The sequence below is a fragment of the Pleurodeles waltl genome, chromosome 2_2 (assembly GCF_031143425.1).
Source record: "Pleurodeles waltl isolate 20211129_DDA chromosome 2_2, aPleWal1.hap1.20221129, whole genome shotgun sequence".
Lineage (NCBI taxonomy): Eukaryota > Metazoa > Chordata > Amphibia > Caudata > Salamandridae > Pleurodeles > Pleurodeles waltl.
The window spans coordinates 608,063,199-608,086,575 of NC_090439.1; the positions used below are offsets into that span (position 1 = coordinate 608,063,199).

The 23,377-nt window shown below is 42.8% G+C and overlaps 1 protein-coding gene across 2 annotated transcripts in view; it reads left to right on the forward strand.

Moving 5' to 3' along the window:
* The window catches only part of SNTG1 (syntrophin gamma 1), a 3,232,656-nt gene extending 3,209,592 nt beyond the window's left edge, over positions 1-23,064 (forward strand). For both annotated transcript variants that reach the window (XM_069218895.1, XM_069218893.1), the window contains one exon: positions 20,499-23,064. In XM_069218895.1, the coding sequence (XP_069074996.1) occupies positions 20,499-20,666 (168 nt within the window). In that variant the 3' untranslated portion in view covers positions 20,667-23,064. The remainder of the gene's footprint in view (positions 1-20,498) is intronic.
* Positions 23,065-23,377: the final 313 nt, after the last annotated feature.

Here is a 23,377-nt window from a genome sequence, read left to right on the forward strand (position 1 = left end):
TTTTAGTAAAGTTGATTTTGAGATTGTGAGTTTGGAAATGCCACTTTTAGAAAGTGAGCATTTTCTTGCTTAAACCATTCTGTGACTCTGCCTTGTTTGTGGATTCCCTGTCTGGGTCAATTTGACAGTTGGGTTGTTTTTCACCTCACACCAGACAGTGACACAAAGGGAGCTGGGGTGTAATCTGCATTTCCTGATTAGCCATCTCTGCTAGGAGGGAGGGGTGGAGTGGTCACTCTCATCTGAAAGGACTGTGCCTGCCTCTGACAATGCTGTCTCCAACCCCCTGGTGTGTGTCTGAGGCCTTGCCTGGGCAAGGCAGGATTTCACAAGAAGGTGTGAGTCCCCTTTGAAGGAAGGTGACTTCAAAGACTAAAATGGGTATAAGAAGGGCACCCAAACTTACAAACTTTAGAAACACTTCTGGAATCAAGGGGAACCTCTGCCTGGAGAAGAGCTGATCGCTGAGGAACAAGTGCTGCCCTGCCTGTGACTGTGCTTTGTGGAGCTTTCCTGCAGTGCTGCTTCTGCCAGAGTAAGAGGGCAAAGACTGGACTTTGTGTGCCTTCCATCTTGAAGAAGAAATCTCCAAGGGCTTGATGTAGAGCTTGCCTCCTGTTATTGAAGTCTCAGGGATAGCAAAGACTTCTTCCTGCCAGCACCTGGAGTCTCTGGAGAGACCCCTACTCTGCTCTGTGGTGCCCTTCCAGTTCCTGGGACCCTGAAAGGAGAGGCTGGCAGCCTAAGGACAAAAATACACGCACCGAGCGCCGTGCGGAGAAAAGATCGACGCGAATCCGATCGCGGCTGAGAAAACGACGCGACGCCGGCTCCGCAGCTGAGAAACGACGCCGCAGGAAACGCGACCGAAGAATCGACGCCCGGAGCAGGAGAAACGACGCGCAGCATCGCTGACGAAGGCTGAGAGATCGCAACCTGCGCCGCGGGACTTTCGGACCGTCGCGTGGCTGGCTGTTTCGACGCGCATCGCCGTGCCGAGTTGTTTTCGACGCATATAACCGTGCAGGGTTATTTTCGACGCGCACAGCCCGTGCGGGGTTATTTTTGACGCAAACCAGGTACATTTACACGCTAGCAGCGCTAGTGTGTTGTTACAACTACCTAAAGACTCTTTTTATTTTAAACCTTTTTAAAATCATAACTTGACTTGTGTATGTTGGATTTTTGTCGTTTTGGTCTTGTTTTGTCTAGATAAATATTTCCTATTTTTCTAAACTGGTGTTGTGTCATTTTGTAGTGTTTTCATTAAGTTACTGTGTGTGTTGGTACAAATACTTTACGCCCAGCACTCTGAGGTTAAGCCTACTGCTCTGCCAAGCTACCAAGGGGGTAAGCAGGGGTTAGCTGAGGGTGATTCTCTTTTATCCTAACTAGAGTGAGGGTCCTTGCTTGAACAGGGGGTAACCTGACTGTCAACCAAAGACCCCATTTCTAACAGGCTCTTTACTAGAAAGGCCTTAATCAGGCTTCACTAAGATCTGAGCACGGCCTACTAATGTTGAGGGATTACTATACAGGTCTGTAAAATCTGTGCTCTTTTTATGCTCCCCACTAGTATACGTTACATAGGCAGCTCACCAAGATTTAGGCTCCCTCCTACTGACGCATCATATAGGTGTCGATTTGCTAAGTCACTTCTACAAAAAAAAACTTAACACCTTGAAATTCATGGTACCGAAGAGATAAGTGAAAGAGGTAGGGATCATTTGATGAGAAAAGCACCCACATTCTCACGAGTAGATTGAGCTGTCTCCTCTCCTTCCTCCTCTCCTACAGCAACTTGACAAATATCTGATAGATATTTGTCCGGTTTTCTTCATCGTGAGGTAATTTTCATTTATTACACAATAATGATTGCCATACCATACATGCCAACATTGTAGAACTGAAAGTGGTAAATTTTAAGAACAAAATCGGGCAAATGTATTTTCCTCATTGACATATTTAAGGTGAGAGCAATTTCAGACAGGAGACAGCTAAAAAAAGTTAAATTTGCTTTTAAATTTGGGAGTATCTCGTTAAAATCGGGTTGGCATGTATGCAACAAATATTAAATTTGTTATCTTTGGTTCAGTGGTTTGCAAATGTCTCAATAGTTTAAAAGTGGAAAATTATCACCTGAAAAACAGAGAGCAGATTCTAAAAAAACATATTTAAAAGGCACCTTGGTATTTGCCCACAGAATGATTAAATTATTCAAATCAAAAGGACCTCAGAGCCCTGTAAGATGATGCATTAGTGCAATATGTGCAGCTGGTGCTCAGGGATACTAGGGGGACTGTACCCCGAGCATGGTTATTTTTAGTAACCAACGAGGAGGAAAAGGGATTCCCATTGTCTTGTTCACATTAGGGCTAATTACACCTTTGCTAGGCCATTGCTTTTATTTAAATTCACATTGATTGAGCTAGTGAATTAGCAGCCCAGAAAAGTGCAGCACACCAGGACTATGCGTGACAGTTCATGGCCACTAGAGAGCGATGCAGGATTTAGTAAATAGGAGACAGTGCGTATATCCACCACAAACTAGTTTTCATTATTTAGGTCCGAATCATGAAATGGAAAATCAACGGAATGCAGATTAAACTATTCTGTTTTAGTGCTCGAAATCGAGCGAGCCTTCCTTAGTGGCTATGCCCCTTGTAGGCTGCTGATACTGATCTTCCACTGATATGTATTTTTTTTTATTATTGTCATTTAACTCAATGTGGAGGGCATCCACAGCAGAGATCAATGTATGTATGCAATGGTTCCCAAACTGTGTGCGGCGCCCCTGGCTAGTTTTGACGGCGCACAGGGGAGCCGCGGCACACAGATTGGGAACCACCGGGCTACATTGTAGGATTGCTGCCACCATCTCTACTGGACTGACTTCTATGATCCATCTCGCTCAAGCTAAGCTCATGAGCCATTGCTAACTTCCTCTCCTCAAGAGCTAGCCTCCTCTGCTCCAGTTGGTACTCCCTTTCTGCCTGTCTGTCCTGTAACTCCTCAGGTGTCAGACCCTTGGATGAGACACTGATACCTGCCCTGGAGACCTTCTCCCTGGACATAACAGTCCCACCCACAATACCATTGTGTACTGAACCCTCTTCCTCATCCTCCTCATCTCCCTCATCCTCTGTGTGCCCTTTAGTGCTCTTGGCTGTCACCCAGGCCCTCAGCGCCTTTTGCAGCTCCTCCTTCCTGAATGAGCTCTTAATGGGACAGTCAAAACTTTTACAGAACTGCTTCAACTGAGCTTTGGTATAACTCTCCAATTTCTCAAGGTCAAAGTCAGCTCCAACTGATGCATCTCTAAGTAGAGACATGATGAAAGGTTAAAAAGAGTGCAAAGTTCCAAATGCAGAAAACAAGTTCCAAAATGAAGTTCCAGAAAAGTCAATCACAGGATCATCTAAAAAAGAAACTGAATGTAGAGCAAAAACAGTCCAATTAGAAAAAAACAAAAATCACAAGACTAGTAGTATGTGGTCACGTAGTGGTCTGAACTCAAACAGTAGTGTACACTTAATTACTGTATGTCAAGTACAAATACAAGTCCAAATCCCAACCGCTGATCACCAATGTTAGAAATGGGGTCTTTGGTTGACAGTCAGGTTACCCCCTGTTCAAGCAAGGACCCTCACTCTAGTCAGGGTAAAAGAGAATCACCCTCAGCTAACCCCTGCTTACCCCCTTGGTAGCTTGGCAGAGCAGTAGGTTTAACTTCAGAGAGCTAGGTGTAAAGTATTTGTACCAACACACACAGTAACTTAATGAAAACACTACAAAATGACACAACACCGGTTTAGAAAAACAGAAAATATTTATCTAAACAAAGCAAGACCAAAACGACAAAAATCCGACATACACAAGTCAAGTTATGAATTTTTAGAGATTAAACTAAAAAATAGCGCTTAGAAACAAAAATGCTTCGATGAGATGTTAACACGGCGTCTTGACGGAGTCGTTCCCAACAAGCCGACACCAGCGGCGCCGGACACAGAGTCGTGTAGACCCCCAACTACAGTACCTTTGGTGAAGAGTGAAAACAAGCCGATGCGCGAAGTCGGGGATTGCGGCATCTGTGCGAAACGTTGAATCCACGCACTTCGAGCGGCGTCGGTCACGACGTGGTGCGGCGACTTCCACGGAGTCGCGGACTTCAGCGGGGCTGCTGCGGCGTCAGGCCTGCGAAGAGCGTCGCGTTCCAGCGAAGGCCACGGTGTCGGGTGCAGGCGGCGTTACCGGATTCAGCAGCGGCGTCGGTCCGGAGTCGTCCGAAGTCGATTTCCTTGGATTTCCACCAGCTTTCCTTTCAAGGGCCCAGGGACTGGATAGGGCACCACTTGTCAGAGCAGGAGTCTCTCCAGAGACTCCAGGTGCTGGCAGAGAGAAGTCTTTGCTGTCCCTGAGACTTCAAACAACAGGAGGCAAGCTCTAACTCAAGCCCTTGGAGATTTCTTCACAAGATGGAAGGCACACAAAGTCCAGTCTTTGCCCTCTTACTCTGGCAGAAGCAGCACTGCAGGAAAGCTCCACAAAGCACAGTCACAGGCAGGGCAACACTTCTTCCTCAGCTATCAGCTCTTCTCCAGGCAGAGGTTCCTCTTGGTTCCAGAAGTGTTTCTCAAGTCTGTAGATTTGGGTGCCCTTCTTATACCCATTTTAGTCTTTGAAGTCACCTTTCTTCAAAGGGGACTCACACCTACTTGTGAAATCCTGCCTTGCCCAGGCAAGGCCTCAGACACACACCAGGGGGTTGGAGTCTGCCTTGTCAGAGGCAGGCACAGTCCTTTCAGATGAGAGTGACCACTCCACCCCTCCCTCCTAGCAGAGATGGCTAATCAGGAAATGCAGGTTACACCCCAGCTCCCTTTGTGTCACTGTCTAGTGTGAGGTGAAAAACAACCCAACTGTCAAACTGACCCAGACAGGGAATCCACAAACAAGGCAGAGTCACAGAATGGTTTAAGCAAGAAAATGCTCACTTTCTAAAAGTGGCATTTCAAACGCACAATCTTAAAATCAACTTTGTTAAAAGATGTATTTTTAAATTGTGAGTTCAGGGACCCCAAACTCCACATGTCCATCTACTCTCTAGGGTAATCTACACTTTAATCATATTTAAAGGTAGCCCCCATATTATCCTATGAGAGAGACAGGCCTTGCAACAGTGAAAAACGAAGTTGGCAGTATTTCACTGTCAGGACATATAAACCACATTACTATATGTCCTACCTTATCCATCCATGCACCCTGCCCTTGGGGCTACCTAGGGCCTACCTTAGGGGTGCCTTACATGTAAGAAAAGGGAATTTACAGTGTAAAAATACAGACACAGACACTGCAGTGGCAGGTCTGAGACATCATTACAGGGTTACTTGTGTGGGTGGCACAACCAGTGCTACAGGCCCACTAGTAACATTTAATTTACAGGCCCTGGCACCTCTAGTGCACTTTACTAGGGACTTATTAGTGAATCATATATGCCAGTCATGGCTAAGCCAATTACATACACATTTTGTAAAGGAGCACTTGCAGTTTAGCACTGGTTAGCAGTGGTAAAGTGCCCAGAGTAACAAAAACAGTAAAATCAGAGTCAAGCACACATCAACAACCTGGGGAACAGAGGCAAAAAGTTAAGGGAGACCACGCCAAGGATGAAAAGTCTAACAACCTCCTTCTCAAGTTACACCTAGCTAAGGTTAATCGATGTAAGACATATCTATCGAGTTTTCCTGGCCATTAGCACTTTTTATTAATTTTTACAAAAATGTAATTGTGCATTGCTCTTGTTCAAGTACAAATGTGCTGTTTCACTTCTGTGGACTAATCAAAGAAAAACGGAAATTCACAAAAGAATAGGGAATTCAACAGCCCATCATCTCAATAAGCACTTTAACACTGGTAAACCAAACAAGACACTAAAGTCACCTAAAGTAGTGAAAAAGTCCACCTGAAATTATATACTAGAATGATGTAGTTCGTTGTTTAAAATATTTTAGCATCAGTCTTTCCTATTTATTCTGGAAGACAGCAACATATGATCATTGCACCATTTCCCACTCCCGTTTCTGTTACTTATTTTAGCGCGGATAATTCTAGTGCTTTTGCGGGTGCACTAGGTGAAGGATCTCCTGCTACCCTTGATACAGTAGTGGTCGTGTGAAACAAAGCACAGGCTGTAAATATAGAAGAGTTAGCACCACCACCTTCTAAACTCATTCCTACCGCTCTACTTTTCACAAAACTGCCACTTGAGCCAATAATTTTAGGTCTGACGTTAGCCAAGGTCTTTTGATTTTACAAAAGTATATGTCTAATACACATTCTTAAAGTGGCATTCTGCCAGCCTTTTTCTTCCATTGGTGTGTAAGTGTGTCATTCACATTTCTCTCCAGCCCACTGCAGCATACAGCTTGTGTGAGAAAACAGGGCTGATTGCAGAGGCCCCATAACTTTTTGCCCCCATTTTCCTCTTTTTGCTGGTGTTTTCCTGACTTTGATGGTGCCCTGGGTACTGCTAACCAGTCCCAGGGCCTGTGCTCTGTGTAAAATGGATATGCAAATTAGGCTAATTATAATTGGCTAAGTTAACCTACCTATAAGTCCCTAGTATATGGTAGGGCATGTAGGTTTAGGAACCACAGCATAGGTGGTGCACACCTAGGTGCACTGCTGAGGTGCCCAGTGTCATTTTAAAAGCAAGCCTGCCTTGCTGGCTGCTTTTAAAATAAAGTTATATGCAAATTCGACTTTGGAATTAAAGGTACTTCCAAAGTCTTAAACTACCTTATTTTTACATATAAGTCACCCCTAAGGTGTGCCCTATGTGCCCCTATGGCTGGGTGCCATGTAACTATAAGCAGGGACTTAATAAAAATAGATTTATAAGCCCTGGTGAGGTAAAAACAGCCAAATTCGTTTTTCCCTCATTGAAGTAAATGGCCTTCATAGGCTAGAATGGGCAGACTTTATTTTAAATTTTAAAGTCTCCTTAAATGTTACATACCAAGAATTTGGTATCAAATTAATTGTTGTAATAAATCCCACAACTTCCAGTTGTTGGATTTAATATAACTTGTTCAGGTAAAATGTTTAGACTTTACCTAAAAAGTTGCCAATTTCAGCTCTGCATTGTTTTTGCTGCTGTGCTCTGATTGGCCAGCCTGCAGCAGCTTCTGCCAGGCTGCCTTGATTAGGTGTGAAGTGGCCTGGCTTCACACAAAGGAATGTGCTTGGGGGAGAGAATCTCCCCTCAGCAGATGGTGAGGCAGGAAGGGGGAGGGCTGCCAAACTGGTCTTCAAAGGCAGAGAAGGACATTTGCAGCACCCAGCAACACCCCCACATCCTGCAACCCCAGACAATTAGGTGCCCCCTTGATTAGATTAGGAGAGGGCAGGAGAGGGGTGTGTTTATGATTTTTAGCCACACCAGTGGGTGGGCTCAGCCAGATGCAACCTCCAAAAATCAGATTCATCCATGTTGGATTTTTAGAGACTGTTGCCTTCTGGGATGGATTTTTGCCACACTTCCCAGGAAGTGGTCATCACAGGGGGACGACCCTGTCCCTGATTGGAGAACCAGGGCCCCCCTGCTTTTCACCCAGGAGCAAGGATAAAACTGGCAGACCTGCACCCACACCTCAGATCCCCTCCAGAATTCAACAAGAAAGAAACTAAAGAAGAAGAAGGACTGCCCTGCTGGACCCCTGGCCTGCACCTGGACCCTGCACTCAGAAGGACTGCACCAGCTGCACACTTGGGCTTCACCACAAGAAGGACTTTGCCTGGCTTCAACTGGTTCAAGGAGGGACTCCCTGTTTGCTACAGGTGAAAAATTGCTAAACCAGAGTCCCCAGCACCAACTCCTGAAGAAAGCGACCAGCTGACCACTGTCCAGTGGCCAAAAAGGAGTTTGCGCCAGGTGCATTCTGGGAGTTGAAGTCCGCACCCCCCAAGGACCATCACAGAACTTCTGGACCCTTGGGGTGAGCTGTGGACCCCAAAAGAACCTTAAAAGAACATCTGGGTGAAGCCCCAGAAGTTTGGAAAAGATTTGAGAATTTTTGGAAAAAAGCTCCAGAGAGGGACCGACCCGCCGCGGAAATTCTAGCCGGCTTGCCTCAACCGCGACCCGGCCTGACTTCGTGGTTCGTCCCGGTAAAGATAAACATCCAAAAAAGAGACTAAGTCCGAACGTAAAAAGTTGACCGGGACCGCCCAGCCATCGTATCCGAGAAGGGCTCCATGGACGTCGGATCAAGATCCAGGTTTACCCCGGTCGAAGGATTTTCATCTCGAAAAAACGACTAAGTCCGAAGGTAAAAGTCTCCACCGAGGAAACCCACATCGCGTATCCGGACAAGGGCTCCAGGAGGTCGGATTCAACTGGCAGGTTCGTCCCGGTGAAGAAAAACTTCAAAATAAAGACTAAGTCAGAAGGTAACTTTTTAACCGAGGCCTCCCGCGACCTGTAGCCGAGCAGGGCTCCATCGCGGTCGGCCTGAAAGTTTGACTTTGCCCCGGTCGAGGTGCAACCAGATGACCCGATTGGCGCTTTTTGTTTCTAAGCGCTAGAAAAGTAATAATTCTTTAAAAATTCATATCTCCGGTTCCCCTGAACCGATTTTAATCGTTTTTGTGTCATTTTAAAGATAAAAATATAAACTATTTTTATAAATTGGTTTTGGATTTTTAAACTGTTTCCTGTGTTTTATTTAATTACTGTTTTGTGATATTTGAATGCTTTACACTTTGTCTCCTAAGTTAAGCCTTGACGCTCGTTGCCAAGCTACCAAGGGTTGAGCTGGGATTAATTTACTGAGACCTAACTGTACCTATGTGGAGGTTAGTGGCTTGTTGCTAGGTGTAGGTACCTACCTGCCCTACCAATAACCCATTTTCCAACAGCTTGGAGTAATGGTTCAACCCATTTCAGCCATTTGCAAAGTTCACTATGAGTGATGGCATTTTGCCCTTTCACCTTGCAGTCTGCAGATGAAGAAGTTCACTTGTAATGCCACCACGAATCTGCCTTTAATAATCGTCCTCTACTGTCAACTGCTTCTTGCCCTTGTGGTGTTGCTACAATAAAGTTATTAGCATTGCAGCGCTAGCTTAGCCCATAGACATCTAGTGCATCTGCACAGGGTTATGGGGAGATACCTCAACAGGAAAGAAGACAGGCGCAGCAGAATAATATTCACATTCTCGGTTTTGCTTCTACAGAGGCAGGAGCTTTGGCAGCCATGCTAGTGTCAGTCTCAACTCCTGAGCATTTAAAGTAAAGTGATTCTTTCTGTCCCTTAATCTTTGCAAAACAATTTCGCATTGCTTTATATATTACAAATTCAGCTCCCATGCAGTTCATGGATTACTACTTCAAAAATAAACAATGTTCAATGGTTTTCTTTACTTCTTAAGAAACCTGAATGTTGTCAAATAATATAAAATATATATGTTGTACCAATGTTATTGTTCTGAAAAAGCGTTGCCATTGGTATTGTTCCAGTAGCGGCCACTCCTTTAGGGTAAAGGACCGTCACCCCCCTGCAAACACCCCCAAAAAGGTGAAAAATAAAATGGTATTAAAATACATTTATTACCTTTTTATTTTTCCCTTTCCCCAGCCAAGATGTGTTTGGGGGCTGGGCCACTGCTGCGGACTGGCAGCACACTAGTGATGATCACCCTACCAGTTTACACTGCTCATGTCATTTTGCCCCGCCATCTTGCGACAGCCAGCCTGACATGCGTAGTGTAAGCCTCTCCACTCAGCTGTCTGAGACAGCTGAGTGGAGAGCAGGCACTGGCCCCCGGTGCCTGCTGGAGCATCGAGGCAGCCCACTCTAGCCAATCCTGGCACTGTTCTCATGCTGCTAACCCTATCAGCAGCTTGTGAGCTGGATCTCGATTGGTGTGGAGACTTCAATTACTGCACTCAGAGCGCCGAGGGACTGCGTGAGGACCACAGGAGGCAAGCCAGCAGAGGAAAGTGAATTTTTGTTTTTCAATTTCCCTCCCTCCCACATGGCAGCTGGTACCCTAAAAATGTGGTTGCCCGACCAAATGTTTCAGATACCAACCGCCATAGTATTACTCCCTTATATTACCTGATGGTGGACGTCATTCCAAAATGGTTGCTACTGTCAGATAGGCATGTCATTGAAACACATTCGCTTTAGTATCTCCAGGGCAACAGCTCCCCAGCAGGTATAGGGAAAGGTGACAGGTTGAGCATCAGAGAGATTGTAGGGGGGCAGGGTGACAAACATGCTTCCTCCCGCCCAGCTTTCTTTATGTTTGTCTACTTCCTAAGCTTCCTTCTACTTGGACACCTGTGTTTATCACTTCAGCAAACGTTTGCCTTTCACTCTTTCTCCCTCTGCTTTTGTTTTGGTCATCCTCATCTTCCCCTCTGCCAGAGCGTGCATGGGAGCACTGGTCAGTCATCTTATGGGTCTTTTCCGAGTGCTGGGGGAAAAAAAGAGTTAACATCAATGCCACATTTACAATTCTGTGAAGTCCATTTGGCTACACAAAGAGAACAAGCAATAAGGAATGTTCACCTGCAAAGAAAATTCATGCAAAATAAAGAGAATACATTTCACACGTTAAAATGTAGGTCTGCTTATGCGAGCTGAACAAGCCACAACTAATCTGAGCTTTTCAACATTCTGTTATAATTTCAAACATAATAGATAAATGCAAACATGAACAATAAATCATAAATATATGAGCATGGCTCTTTTCAATAAATGCAATGCTTCGAAATACACATGTAAATATGAAAGAGAACTACAATTTTCTTGTTAGAGATAAACATTATAACTCACACATATAAAGGAAAACCCTACTTTCTACAATTAATGCACTTTTGATAATGCAGTTAGATGCTTCACTTTACATTAATAGGGTTAAGGCACACAGGGGGTCATTCTGACCCTGGCGGTCATGGACCGCGGAAGCACCGCCAACAGGCTGGCGGTGCTTCTGGGGCCATTCTGACCGCGGCGGTACAGCCGCGGTCAGAAAAGGGAAACCAGCGGTTTCCCGCCGGTTTCCCGCGGCCCCAGGGAATCCTCCACGGCGGCGCTGCAAGCAGCGCCGCCATGGGGATTCCGACCCCCTTCCCGCCATCTTGTTTCTGGCGGTTTTTGCCGCCAGAAACAGGATGGCGGGAACGGGTGTTGTGGGGCCCCTGAGGGCCCCTGCAGTGCCCATGCCACTGGCATAGGCACTGCAGGGGCCCCCTAACAGGGCCCCACATTGATATTCAGTGTCTGCTTGGCAGACACTGAAAATCGCGACAGGTGCAACTGCACCCGTCGCACACCAGCAACTCCGCCGGCTCCATTCGGAGCCGGCATCCTCGTTGCTGGTGCTTTCCCGCTGGGCGGGCGGCCTTTTGGCGGTCGCCCGCCAGCCCAGCGGGAAAGCCAGAATGACCGCCGCGGTCTTTTGACCGCAGTGCGGTCTTCTGGCGGCGGAACTTTGGCGGGCGGCCTCCGCCGCCCGCCAAAGTTGGAATGACCCCCACAGTGTATATGATATTGATTACATTGTCAAGTTACTTCCTTAATGTGGAGGTGTGGAACCAACACTGTGCTGCTCCACCTCTATTCTCCCCCACCACTGTCACTCTCGATTTTTCTCCCTGCGTCTCTTGACTCACCACGTGACATGGCATCTCAATCACCTTAAAATATATTGGCAGTGTCATTTATTAATATGAGACTTATGAATAGGAGAGACCACACCCTCTGATGTGCCTCATCGCCACCTATTTTTAAGAGAGCATCTTTTAAGATTTCTGTTATCCCCAAATAAATAAAAAACTCCACTCGTACAAGAAATGCACACTCTAGCACACTGAAGACTATACATCAACGTGTTACAACATTAAGCTAAACAAATTCACTTGGTAAAATCAATTTGCTTTCTTTGTTTTTTTTAGGATAGCTCTACTTGAATATTGTGTATAATAAATCCCTTTGATGTCCATTTCAAGTCACTGCATTAATGTTGCAAATATATTTATTATACAATTGATTTCAAGGCTGCACTTCACAAATACACTTAAGCAAACCAGCAGTGGCACTCAGTGGTATAACACAAAATGATGGGGCCCCTTCTGTAGAATGTGAAGAAAGGCCCCCGAGACTCCCATATCTCACAGATATTCACTGACCTTGGGACAAGTAGGTATTTTGGTTTATCCCCTGAAGGCAATGTGCCTTCTGCCTTGAAACGGCTGCAGGGGACTGTGTTACACCCATGTTGACACTACTTGTAGATGCTTCATTATTGGACTGCAAACAAAAATAAACATGACAATAAACCAATATACCAAACAGCAGAGAAGGTCCTTAAGGTCTACAAAAAAACCATTCACTGATACTCGGGCATCTGGCCACTGTATTGTGCTTAATTATAGTCCGTTCTACAAGTGCCTGCTTTAATTTCATTCAGACCTTCACGGTAACAGCTTTTTCTATGTCTCACTATGCTATATGTTTTGCTTGTTCATATTGCACCCATGCTGTTTTCCTCATCTATCAGTTATGCAAGCTCTCATCCACACATTCATTCATTAATTTACCTATCACCCACCCATTCATCCATCCATCCATCCCTGCACTTAGATTACCCATTCACTCATCTGTGCATCCACTCGCTCATCAATTCATTCACTTATTCACCATCCCACTAACCTGCACACAAATACCCACAAAATCACAATCAATGAAGAACAGCTTACTTTCAAATAAAGGCGACACCCTTTGTCACCTTTTGTTTTAAATAATATACTATAAAAACCTAAAAATATTTCATTCAGCCCTCTTCATCCATTGATCTGCTGTAGTGTCATTAACATTGCTTCAGCCTGCCACAATATACAGCTTGGGACAAAAGGGCAGCCACTGACTGACCTGTCTGTGATTGATGGCCTTCTGCTCTTGAACAGTGTGCAGATACACAAGCAAATTATTTATCTTCAGTGCTACAGACTACTGGTGCAAGGTGTGCTTCTCATGTGTATTCAGTCAAAAACCCTAACAAACAAAAGAATCATTACCAACATCAAAAGGTAGATAGTCAACACCAGACCTATTGGTTTTTGCCAATGCTCGTTCTTTTCAGTTGCCATGTAGGTACTGTGCCATAGAGAACAGTAAATGATTAGAAATACACTTCAGATAACTCAGCTAGTACTGCATTCAGACTCAACAGGCTTTTCCTGTGATACATACAGCCCCAGAGAAAACAAACCAATATCAAATTTGAACTTGCTGGTGGTACTGCTTATTAACCATGACACTGAGTGCCAAGTCAGAGAAGAAAAGCTGACCTCCTGCTACTCCATCAATACTCCTATAGCTAAGGATCAAGAGTCAGAGTTTACCTCAAAGGCTGGGATTTGAAACTGAGTTGCGGGACAATACATGAAAATTGTAAGGGATGCAGGAATGATAGGAATATTCAAGCAGGGATGTCAGTTTTTGCAAAGACATTACAATATTTCAAAATATATGAATGTTTTCTCAGTAAAGGCATATGAAATTATAAAGATATAAAACACAGCACATTTCCAATACAAGGAACACAGAAGTAAATCTGATGGCATCTGGATGTGCATACTAAGCTATAAATGAACTAAGCCTTTGGTTTGTCCTTGTGTCCAATTGTTTGTACATGAGATTGCAACAAACGGGAATGCCTGTCTGAGGACGGCATCACAAGGACTAACATATTTTTTCTCCTCATTATTTCTTCTTTCTACACATATTGCATTTTGCATCACGCATAGAAAAAGGAAAATGCCTCTATGAATTGTTCTTGTGCAGGAAGTTATCCCTTTCTGCGCAAGAGCAATCCAGGCCTCAATGTAGGGGCCCTTACAGCAAGGAGAAATGGTGCCTGCATTGGCACTAGGCAGCTCACAGTGCACCACGCATAGGAGGGAGCAGAAGTATGCCTTATCTTAATAGATATGGCACATTTATACTTTCTCCGTTTCACAAAATATCGTTCAGCAAATTTTCCTGCAGATGTATGTTGCATGAAACATTAATAACTGTGTTCCTAAGGCCCAGATTTACAAAATGTTTCACTGTTTGCATCATAAAAGTGATTCAAACTAGTGCAAAATGTTTTTTAACTTTCCAGTGCAAAACTTGTTTTGTACTGTAAACAGTAACGCAAACCAGTATAAAGGACTGTGCCTGCCTCTGACAATGCCAGCTCCAACCCCCTGGTGTGTGTCTGAGGCCTTGCCTGGGCAAGGCAGGATTTCACAAGTAGGTGTGAGTCCCCTTTGAAGAAAGGTGACTTCAAAGACTAAAATGGGTATAAGAAGGGCACCCAAATCTACAGACTTCAGAAACACTTCTGGAACCAAGAGGAACCTCTGCCTGGAGAAGAGCTGAAAGCTGAGGAAGAAGTGCTGCCCTGCCTGTGACTGTGCTTTGTGGAGCTTTCCTGCAGTGCTGCTTCTGCCAGAGTGAGAGGGCAAAGACTGGACTTTGTGTGCCTTCCATCTTGTGAAGAAATCTCCAAGGGCTTGATTTAGAGCTTGCCTCCTGTTGTTTGAAGTCTCAGGGACAGCAAAGACTTCTCTCTGCCAGCACCTGGAGTCTCTGGAGAGACTCCTGCTCTGACAAGTGGTGCCCTATCCAGTCCCTGGGCCCTTGAAAGGAAAGCTGGTGGAAATCCAAGGAAATCGACTTCGGATGACTCCGGACCGCCGCCGCTGCTGAATCCGGTAACGCCGCCTGCACCCGACGCGTGACCTTCGCTGGAACGCGACGCTCTTCGCAGCCCCGACGCCGCAGCAGCCCCGCTGAAGTCTGTGACTCCGTGGAAGTCGCCGCACCACGTCGTGACCGACACCGCTCGAAGTGCTCGGATTCAATGTTTCGCACAGACGCCGCGATCCCCGACTTCGCGCATCGGCTTGTTTTCACTCTTCACCAAAGGTACTGTACTTGGGGTTCTACACGACTCCGTGTCCGGCGCCGCTGGTGTCGGCTTGTTGGGAACGACTCCGTCACGATGCCGTGTTAACATCTCATTGAAGCACTTTTGTTTCTAAACGCTATTTTTGAGTTTAATCTCTAAAAATTTATAACTTGACTTGTGTATGTCGGATTTTTGTCGTTTTGGTCTTGTTTTGTTTAGATAAATATTTCCTATTTTTCTAAACCGGTGTTGTGTCATTTTGTAGTGTTTTCCTTAAGTTACTGTGTGTGTTGGTACAAATACTTTACACCTAGCGCTCTGAAGTTAAGCCTACTGCTCTGCCAAGCTACCAAGGGGGTAAGCAGGGATTAGCTGAGGGTGATTCTCTTTTACCCTGACTAGAGGGAAGGTCCTTGCTTGAACAGGGGGTAACCTGACTGTCAACCAAAGACCCCATTTCTAACAATAATCTAATGTAGAAGGAAACCTTATATTTTACCTGTGGTGTATATATAATTAAAAATTCTACTTGTTGAGGAAATTACTTTGCGCTTCAAAACTAAAGTGTTATTAGGATTCAATTTAGAAGAAAAAGCTCCATATAAACTGAGGTACCATATTCACTCACTGCATAATCAAAATCGTTTGGATTATTTGTTGTGGTAAGAATCTACCTTCCTCAAATCTACTTTTTACATTTTGTTTATTTGGACAGAGTTTGTCCATTTAAAGAACCACATATATCAATGCCACCAAAACCTTTTACAAATGAGTGTGGAACACACAAATCAAGTTAACCAATAAAACTCACTTGTTTAGAAAAGCATCCAACAGATGTTGATGACTTCACTGAAAAAAGTGAATCAAAAGCAGACACAACAGAGCACAATCCACTTTCTACAATAGAAGCCTGCAAATTATTGGACAGAGAGTAAACAGATGGACACGATTTTTAGAAAACGCACATTGTGGCCAGATGTCTTACATTCAAATAGTCTTTATTACCTATGTACCTGACCTAACCAAATCAAAAGAAGCAAACATCTTAGAAAAAGTCATTTTGTAAGAGATGAACATAGAGAGACACAATTCTCTTCTACAAAGCTCATAAGAGGAGGAGAATAAAGATATAGTATTAACCTATAAAATACTCAGTGTAGTTAACTCAGTGGGTAGATTAAATGCTTCCTTCACTTTGTATGTTCTAGAAGAACTTGCAAAATGAACAAATATTGCTGAAGGTCGGTTGGAATTCCTCTTAAGGTGATGCATCAGCACTGTGAAATGCCAATGAAACAACTTTTGTCTTACAATTATTTACAAAGTGCCAGTCTATTCACTATAGCCACCACAATTTATATATGGCCATTCCTAGGCTGCACTCTTTTCCGTGTTTAATGTTTGTGGATTTCAGGGTGTTTTCTGAAGGTTTTCCAATGTGTTTGTAATCAGTGCTTATCAGGGTTTGTTTAGCTGCCTAACTTCCAAAATAGACAAGATCTGTGTTTTTCACTGTTTATAAAACACATTTTTGCACTGATTGATATAAAGAACATATTTAATTTATGCAGCATCTTCCCATTGGCTGGGTGTCAAAAAGACTTAAGTTAGACTGTTTTAAGCATAGAAAATATGTGCAATGTAATATCACTCACACTCACATCTCGTTACTTCTCACAAATTGTCAGATCCTTTCTGATGTATGACTATTAACAGATTAAAACACAAGAGTGCTGTGTTTACATGTTTTAATACGTAGATTCCTTGCCACAGTTGGGAGTCATTTACCTATTACTTATTGAAGATTACTACATTGTAGTAGTGCTCATACCTGCCAGCAGCGAAGTACCTTGTGAAAACGTATACATCTTTAAATTATACTAGATTCCTTTCTAATCCAGCATTCTAAGGCAAATGAAATTTAATGATCCAAGCATGCAAAGCATTGTTCTTCTGCAATCTTTCCTCGACTACCTTATGGTGGTGCTGCTGTAGTGTGAATATTCATAGTTGCTAAGTGCCCCCCTGACACATTCCTCACATTAAGTCAGTTCTGGCCTTTGAACAGACATCACATTGCATTCTGGCACCTAAACATTTATGGTTAACATTGGGCTCACAAACCCTAAGCAGTAAGGTGCAGCTGGGTACAAAACAGAATTGGCTGAAGGTATCACACAGGACGATAGGACCTTGGAGCTATGAATTTTGTAGGTGTGTGTAATGTATTGTATCATATTTTCACCTCTATCCCCTGTGCATAGTGACATCACTCTCGATTGAAAGTGTAAATCCTGGGATGTTTGGAAGTTTGATAGCTGGCCTGCTATCAATACTGACTTGTTAGAAAAAGGGGCTGCCGCATGAAATGGGTTTACCCATTCCATGTCTGTGGGTAAAGTGGTAGTTCATAATACACAGGAGATCAAACATGACTGTAATATTCCCAGATTCTCTACAGTGTAAAAAATTATTCATCAAACCTAAAACTTGCTTCTAAACCCTGTACCTTTTTTTTTGTAAACATATTTTATTCGTTTTTCAATTCCACAACAACTCTCCCACTGGGGTACACAAATGTGCATTTATACAATATTTCTTGACTCCAAACCCTGTACCTTTAACTCCTGAGGAAACAAAAGGAGGCAGAACCAATATTTTTGCAACATTCCTATGATCAATCAGAATATTCCTATATGAGGTAACAGCAAAAAAGTCTGGTCTAACAAAGTTGTGTTGTGTTGGACCCTTCAGGAAGGAATAAATATGACAAATCCACTTACTGTTTTTGAATGGCATTTTAGTTTGTGGTTGTGCATGTGTTTTTCAAGGCATATATGTTTACACTGATGAGAGATGTTTCCCTTTTGGTGGTTTCATCAGTTTGTATAGGTTTTACCATAAAACAGGATAGCCTAGCTATTCTATTTATGATTTCTCTGAAAGAGGTTACCCTGGTATTTGTATCAGTTAACCACAAATACAAATACGGTCCTCCATCTCCATTGATATGCAATTGTCGCTGATGACTTCAAGAAGTTCTGTCCCAAAGATGTAACCTGACATTTTTGTATACCTTTTTCAAACTGCTTTGCCACTTGCTGAATGTCAGACTTGCATTAAACTGGCAATCTAGATCAGACAGGAACAATGTAAGGGCCTGATTTATACTTTTTTAGCACTGCATTTGCGTCATGTTTTGACACAAAAGTGGTGCAAACTTAAAAAGTCAATTATGTTTGTAAGTTTGCACCGCTTTTGCGTCAACAAATTATGCAAATGCGACACTCATAAAGTATAAATCAGGCCCTAAATATGCTCACTTCCTTGAACCTACTCCTATCCAAGCAAGGATACTGGACTGTTAAGTAGTAGCCTAGGAGTAAGGGGAGTTGGATAACAGGTAAAAACAGAGACACTGGATATCCCCACTCTTCCTGTTCTTGCACCTGGGCTCAGCCTGCTCTGCAAAAGCGTTGCTATCTAAAATGACTAATATATTTTGAAATATTTCATCTTTTAGCTTCCAATTCGCTAATCTTAGTATGACATAATGTACCTGGCAACAATCTCTGTATCTCTGACTCGTTATATGAGGTTGATGTTCTGAGATTTCCTACGGCTGAAACATAAATAGGCTCACTTAATATTTGGAAGATGCTACTTCAACTACAGGACACATTTCTTTGTATATAACTATCTTTAGTGATTTGTAAAGTAAATCCATACTTTGAATATTTTTAATATAACAAGTCCTTCAGCTGTAGCATGAGGAATACACATTAGTATTGAACTCGTCATGTAACAATAAGCACTCACTTCCCCTCTTGTCAATATCGTAATACCAAACTGTGGCTAATGACAATATATACAATTCTGTACAAAGGAGGATCATTTTTGCTCCTTTGCTTTAGAAAACAATGTAAGTTATAGTTAGTGTATTTTCCTCTGAACCCAATAGTCTTCTAACTTCCCATCACTCACAACAGAGTGGATTAAGGCATACTTCTGGCAAACCTGAAGCTAAAAAGGTGTATTTTGAACTGCTCTAGAGTGAATCCAGTCTTTCCTTTTGAGCCACGCTCAATAAATATAAATCGGATTTATGAGCTTGTACCGGTGTGTTGTATCAGATGGTTCGCCACAGATGTAAGACCTCTCTTGATTTATATTAAACATCTGTTGCACAGATTCCTCAGTTGTACAAGGTGACAGACGCTAGGGGCGCCCAAATCATCTGTAATTTCAACACAGAGCAGGTAACAAGGGCCTTACCATCTTATCTTGTTTCGTTGCATGAAAGGGAGCTTCCTTTGCATGGCTAGAGACAAGACTGGGATTTGTTTGTTGGGAAGCGCAGAGCCGCAATCCTTGCTATCTAACTGGCCTTCGGGCAATGGAATGCCACCGCAAAGAAAATAGAAACATGGGTTTTTGATGTGACTCTGAACTTTAAATGTTTCCCCTAGTGAATGCAACAGTCAATTGTGCCAACCTACGGCTTTCCTCAATCCAGAGAAACATGTCACTTTACAAACTGACCATAAACGTGGGTATTTATGGCAGTCTCCCATACTGGGACCCGAAGCGTACCTACTCCAGACAAGGAGGAGTAAGTGCGTTTCCAGGATGAAAAGTGGGAAGGAAGACCCTCGACATTTATCAGAGACGGCAAAGTGTTTCTTCAGAGGGAAATATAATTTCACATGTGGAGAAATAAAAACAAATTAAGATGCAATTTCACATTGGCAACGAATTGCATTTCATGGGGAATTGTACACTCAATCGCACGTCTACATGTAGAAATGCTTACTTTTCTGTGACAGTGGCAGATTTCCAGAAATACGTTTGGAATTCCTCATGAATTTTACTGAAAACATGGGTAGTAACTGTACAAGAATAAATATCTGACTTTCACAAGTCAAGTCCAGACTAATCCATTTATTTTGTAAAATTCCATCTTAAACATTTGCTATGTCATCCTTATGTGCCATGCTTTTCCTGGCAGCTGTGATCCTGACAAAAACAAAACAGCTCTGAAGAATAAATATTACTTAAATAACGCGATTAACTACTGGAAATGCGTTTATTGATTGTCGCTGTTGGCATGTATGCTTGCTTTGCTGGTGTATGTCTCTACTAGGGGCTTTAATTTCTTCCCTCCTTGGCACTTCTTTGACATGTCTTCCATTCACAGGTCTAGATCTTTTGCTTCAAATAGCTTTATTGACCCATTTCAAGTAAAATGGGCCAGATTGTTTAAGGCAAAAGTTGATAAATAAAGCCAATGTTCTAAATTCTGTACAACTCCAGCCACCAGGGGTGGAAGTGCGTGGACGGTACATCACTGTGTAAACTTGTGTAATTGCTCAGAATTTGGTTCAGACCAATTGTGTACGCTAAGAATTGCTCTGCACATTCTTTGGGGCAATCTATCAAATGTGTACAAAATAATGACACTATTAAATCATATATTTACACAGGACAATAATGTTTTTTTCTTTCTTTTCTTTTTTTCTGTTTCTTAGGAGCTGGAATTTTCCAACCTGTTTGCAGTGTTGCACTGTATCCACTCCTTCTTTGCAGCTAAAGTTGCTTGCTTGGACCCACTTTATGTTGGCAGCCAGGGGACTCCACCGGTTGCTGTAGCAAATGCGTCTACTACCACTGCTGGAAAAATAAAGTTCGCCACCTGACACCTCTCAGTGCAGCTCTACTATTCACAAACTGAGCCTGAGACGTGTGTATATGTGTGTACATACTCATTTGACTAGAACCTTTGGGTATCATCAACATGGAAATAAATAGAAAAGACATGTCCAGCAGATATGCTGACATAAAGACTACTGAAAGAGTTATAAACCCATATCTTTTCCTCAACGTCTTAGTTAAGTGCTCATTTTGAATCTTCAGCACCGGGTAGGCTTGTTTTAGAAATACCTTTTTGTACTTTTGAAGTGCTGCAGCCAACACTGGAGGATGAGGAGAGACAATGAACTAAGTGCTTGAGTTCTGAATTCAATAACTTGATTAGCAATTCCTCATCTTGTTGCTCTCTGAATTGTTTATGCAACAAGGCGGGCTCTGAATGTGTGCCCTCACAGTGTATCCAGTGCTTGGTAAGGAAACAAGCAGCAGCAAGTGCAGCGGAAGCAAGTTCAGTGCAGAAGATGCAAGCATGGAGACTCATTTGTGTAAGTGTCCCCACAACGAAAGCACTTTAAAACACTGTTCCGGACTATGAGTCTGCGTTCCTGTTCAATTTCTTGAATATCATTATTGCCAATTATGTTTACACCAGAGATCTTCAATTTCAGTTAAATTTTACAAAAAGCTAATTTTATCCATGAGAGTAACGCACAAGAAAGGATGGGTGTGGATCACTGAGGAGCAAAGATCCATTATGTTTAAGGAGACCAAATCATGAAATTAATTGTACTTTTCAGATTCCATGTAAATGGAGAGGTGAATGGGGAAATGCTTTGTTGTTTCTGCTTCCTGGGTCTGTAATACTGTTCCTCAAGTACCTTTGAGAATTTGCCATCATATGAAAAGTGAATTTTATAATGAATCCCTAAAGAAGCATTGCTAGTCTACCGTATATAAAAAATAATCTAGGCTCCCACCAAAGCATGTATATTTTTATTGTGTTTCTAGAATTCAATTACATGCTCAGCCTCCCAAATGCTGCCATAATTAGACGCTCCTTGGATAACACGTGCTGATGCGGGTGGACGACTAATTTCTACGAAAATGCTTGATATTTTCTCTCAATAGGAATATATTATTGATGCCTAATCTGCAGAAAGATTTTAAGTTCAATCATTTTGTTACATATTATATCTATGTAAACTGAATACATTATAGCTGTCGAAATTGCACACATTTATCAAACACAAATGGGATTAAAATCAAATGAAATGAGACCTAGTTAAAAATCAGTTCAGTGAAAAAAAACACAAACATAACAAAAAATGTAAATGTTTTTACAGAGATAATAATTAAGAGTGGGTACAAGTATTGTGTGATGATGCTGAGCGGTCTAGCTACGAGGCACTTGCATAATCCACACATGACATACCATTAGAGAGTGACCATCCAATGAAGATGGTGGAACGCCAGGTGTAGAGCCAGATCAAAGGCACCGAACCAGTGACCAGCATAAATTATATTTGCCTTGTCTGGGGAGTGAAACAATGGCACTTGTACAACTACACGTAATTCAGTTTTCTTCAGCAGGTCAATGCAAACCCCAGTGCAAGATTGCTCAGTTACAGGTGTAATACATGACATCTGGTTCGTGGAGGCCTCGATTGTTAGGCTTCTTAGCTTTAGAAAGTGGATTAATACCCTGCAATTCCATTATTGTATACGACAATATGATTCCAGGCAGATCCCATTTTTCCCCCATGTACCTAATTTTTGCTAAATGATATATGTAGGCGAGTTTGGGGCCTTGAAACTGCATCAACCCGCATTTAATATCTAGGCCCACAACTTGAGCAACATGCAATTAATATTTAGATGCATAACTTACATAGCATGCAACTAATAACTAGGCGCATAACGTGCACAACACAATTAATAGCTAGACTATAGTGATACATATTGTGCTCTGTATTAAGGTCGCTTACTACTCGGCCTAGGAACAATTTGCCGTATTTTTTGGCCATGTGATTTATATTCACTAAACATCGTCACCGATGCAGCTTTCAGGGCGACAGGGACCTTAAACTGGAGATTGGGGCATTATTGACAGTAGGCAGCCCATTAAAAGAACACTCAGTGCACAAAAGCTGTCTTCATCTTTAGTTCTTCCTTTCTGAGTTTTCCAAAAGGGAAACGAAAAGCCGTGCATGTTTGAAGATGAAAGAGCGCGCATCAAACGAAAGCGCAAAACCTGGACGTTTCGAAGAATCATTTGCACATCATGGGAATGTGACGCGAGGACGCTTCGCTTTACGAAATATGCACTGGATAGAGTTAGCAGTTGCTTCCGGTGGCGCTTTTAAATTCTAGGCCTCAAGTTTCCTGATAGTGTCGTGGAGTCGGAATTATTTCTACACTTGCTCAATAAAATGATAAAATTACCGCAACGACTGAGTATGCGGCATTTCTTGCAATCAACAGGTTAAAATACTGGGCGTACACTATTGTTTTGACTCTACCTCTATGTCACAATTTGCCCTTTTTAGGTCATATTAATGTACAATTATTACAAATAGAAAGGATTATGCCCTCTTTGAGCTTTGCCAAAGACTGCTTCTGTAGTACTACTTTCCATAGTCAAAAATAATGATGTGACTTGATCCCAGAATGAGCAACAATGCTGTTAAATTTAGCGTTTTCTGTTATTACTTTATTACGACTCGTGATTGTGTTAACAGTGCATAGGTTTTTTGTAAAG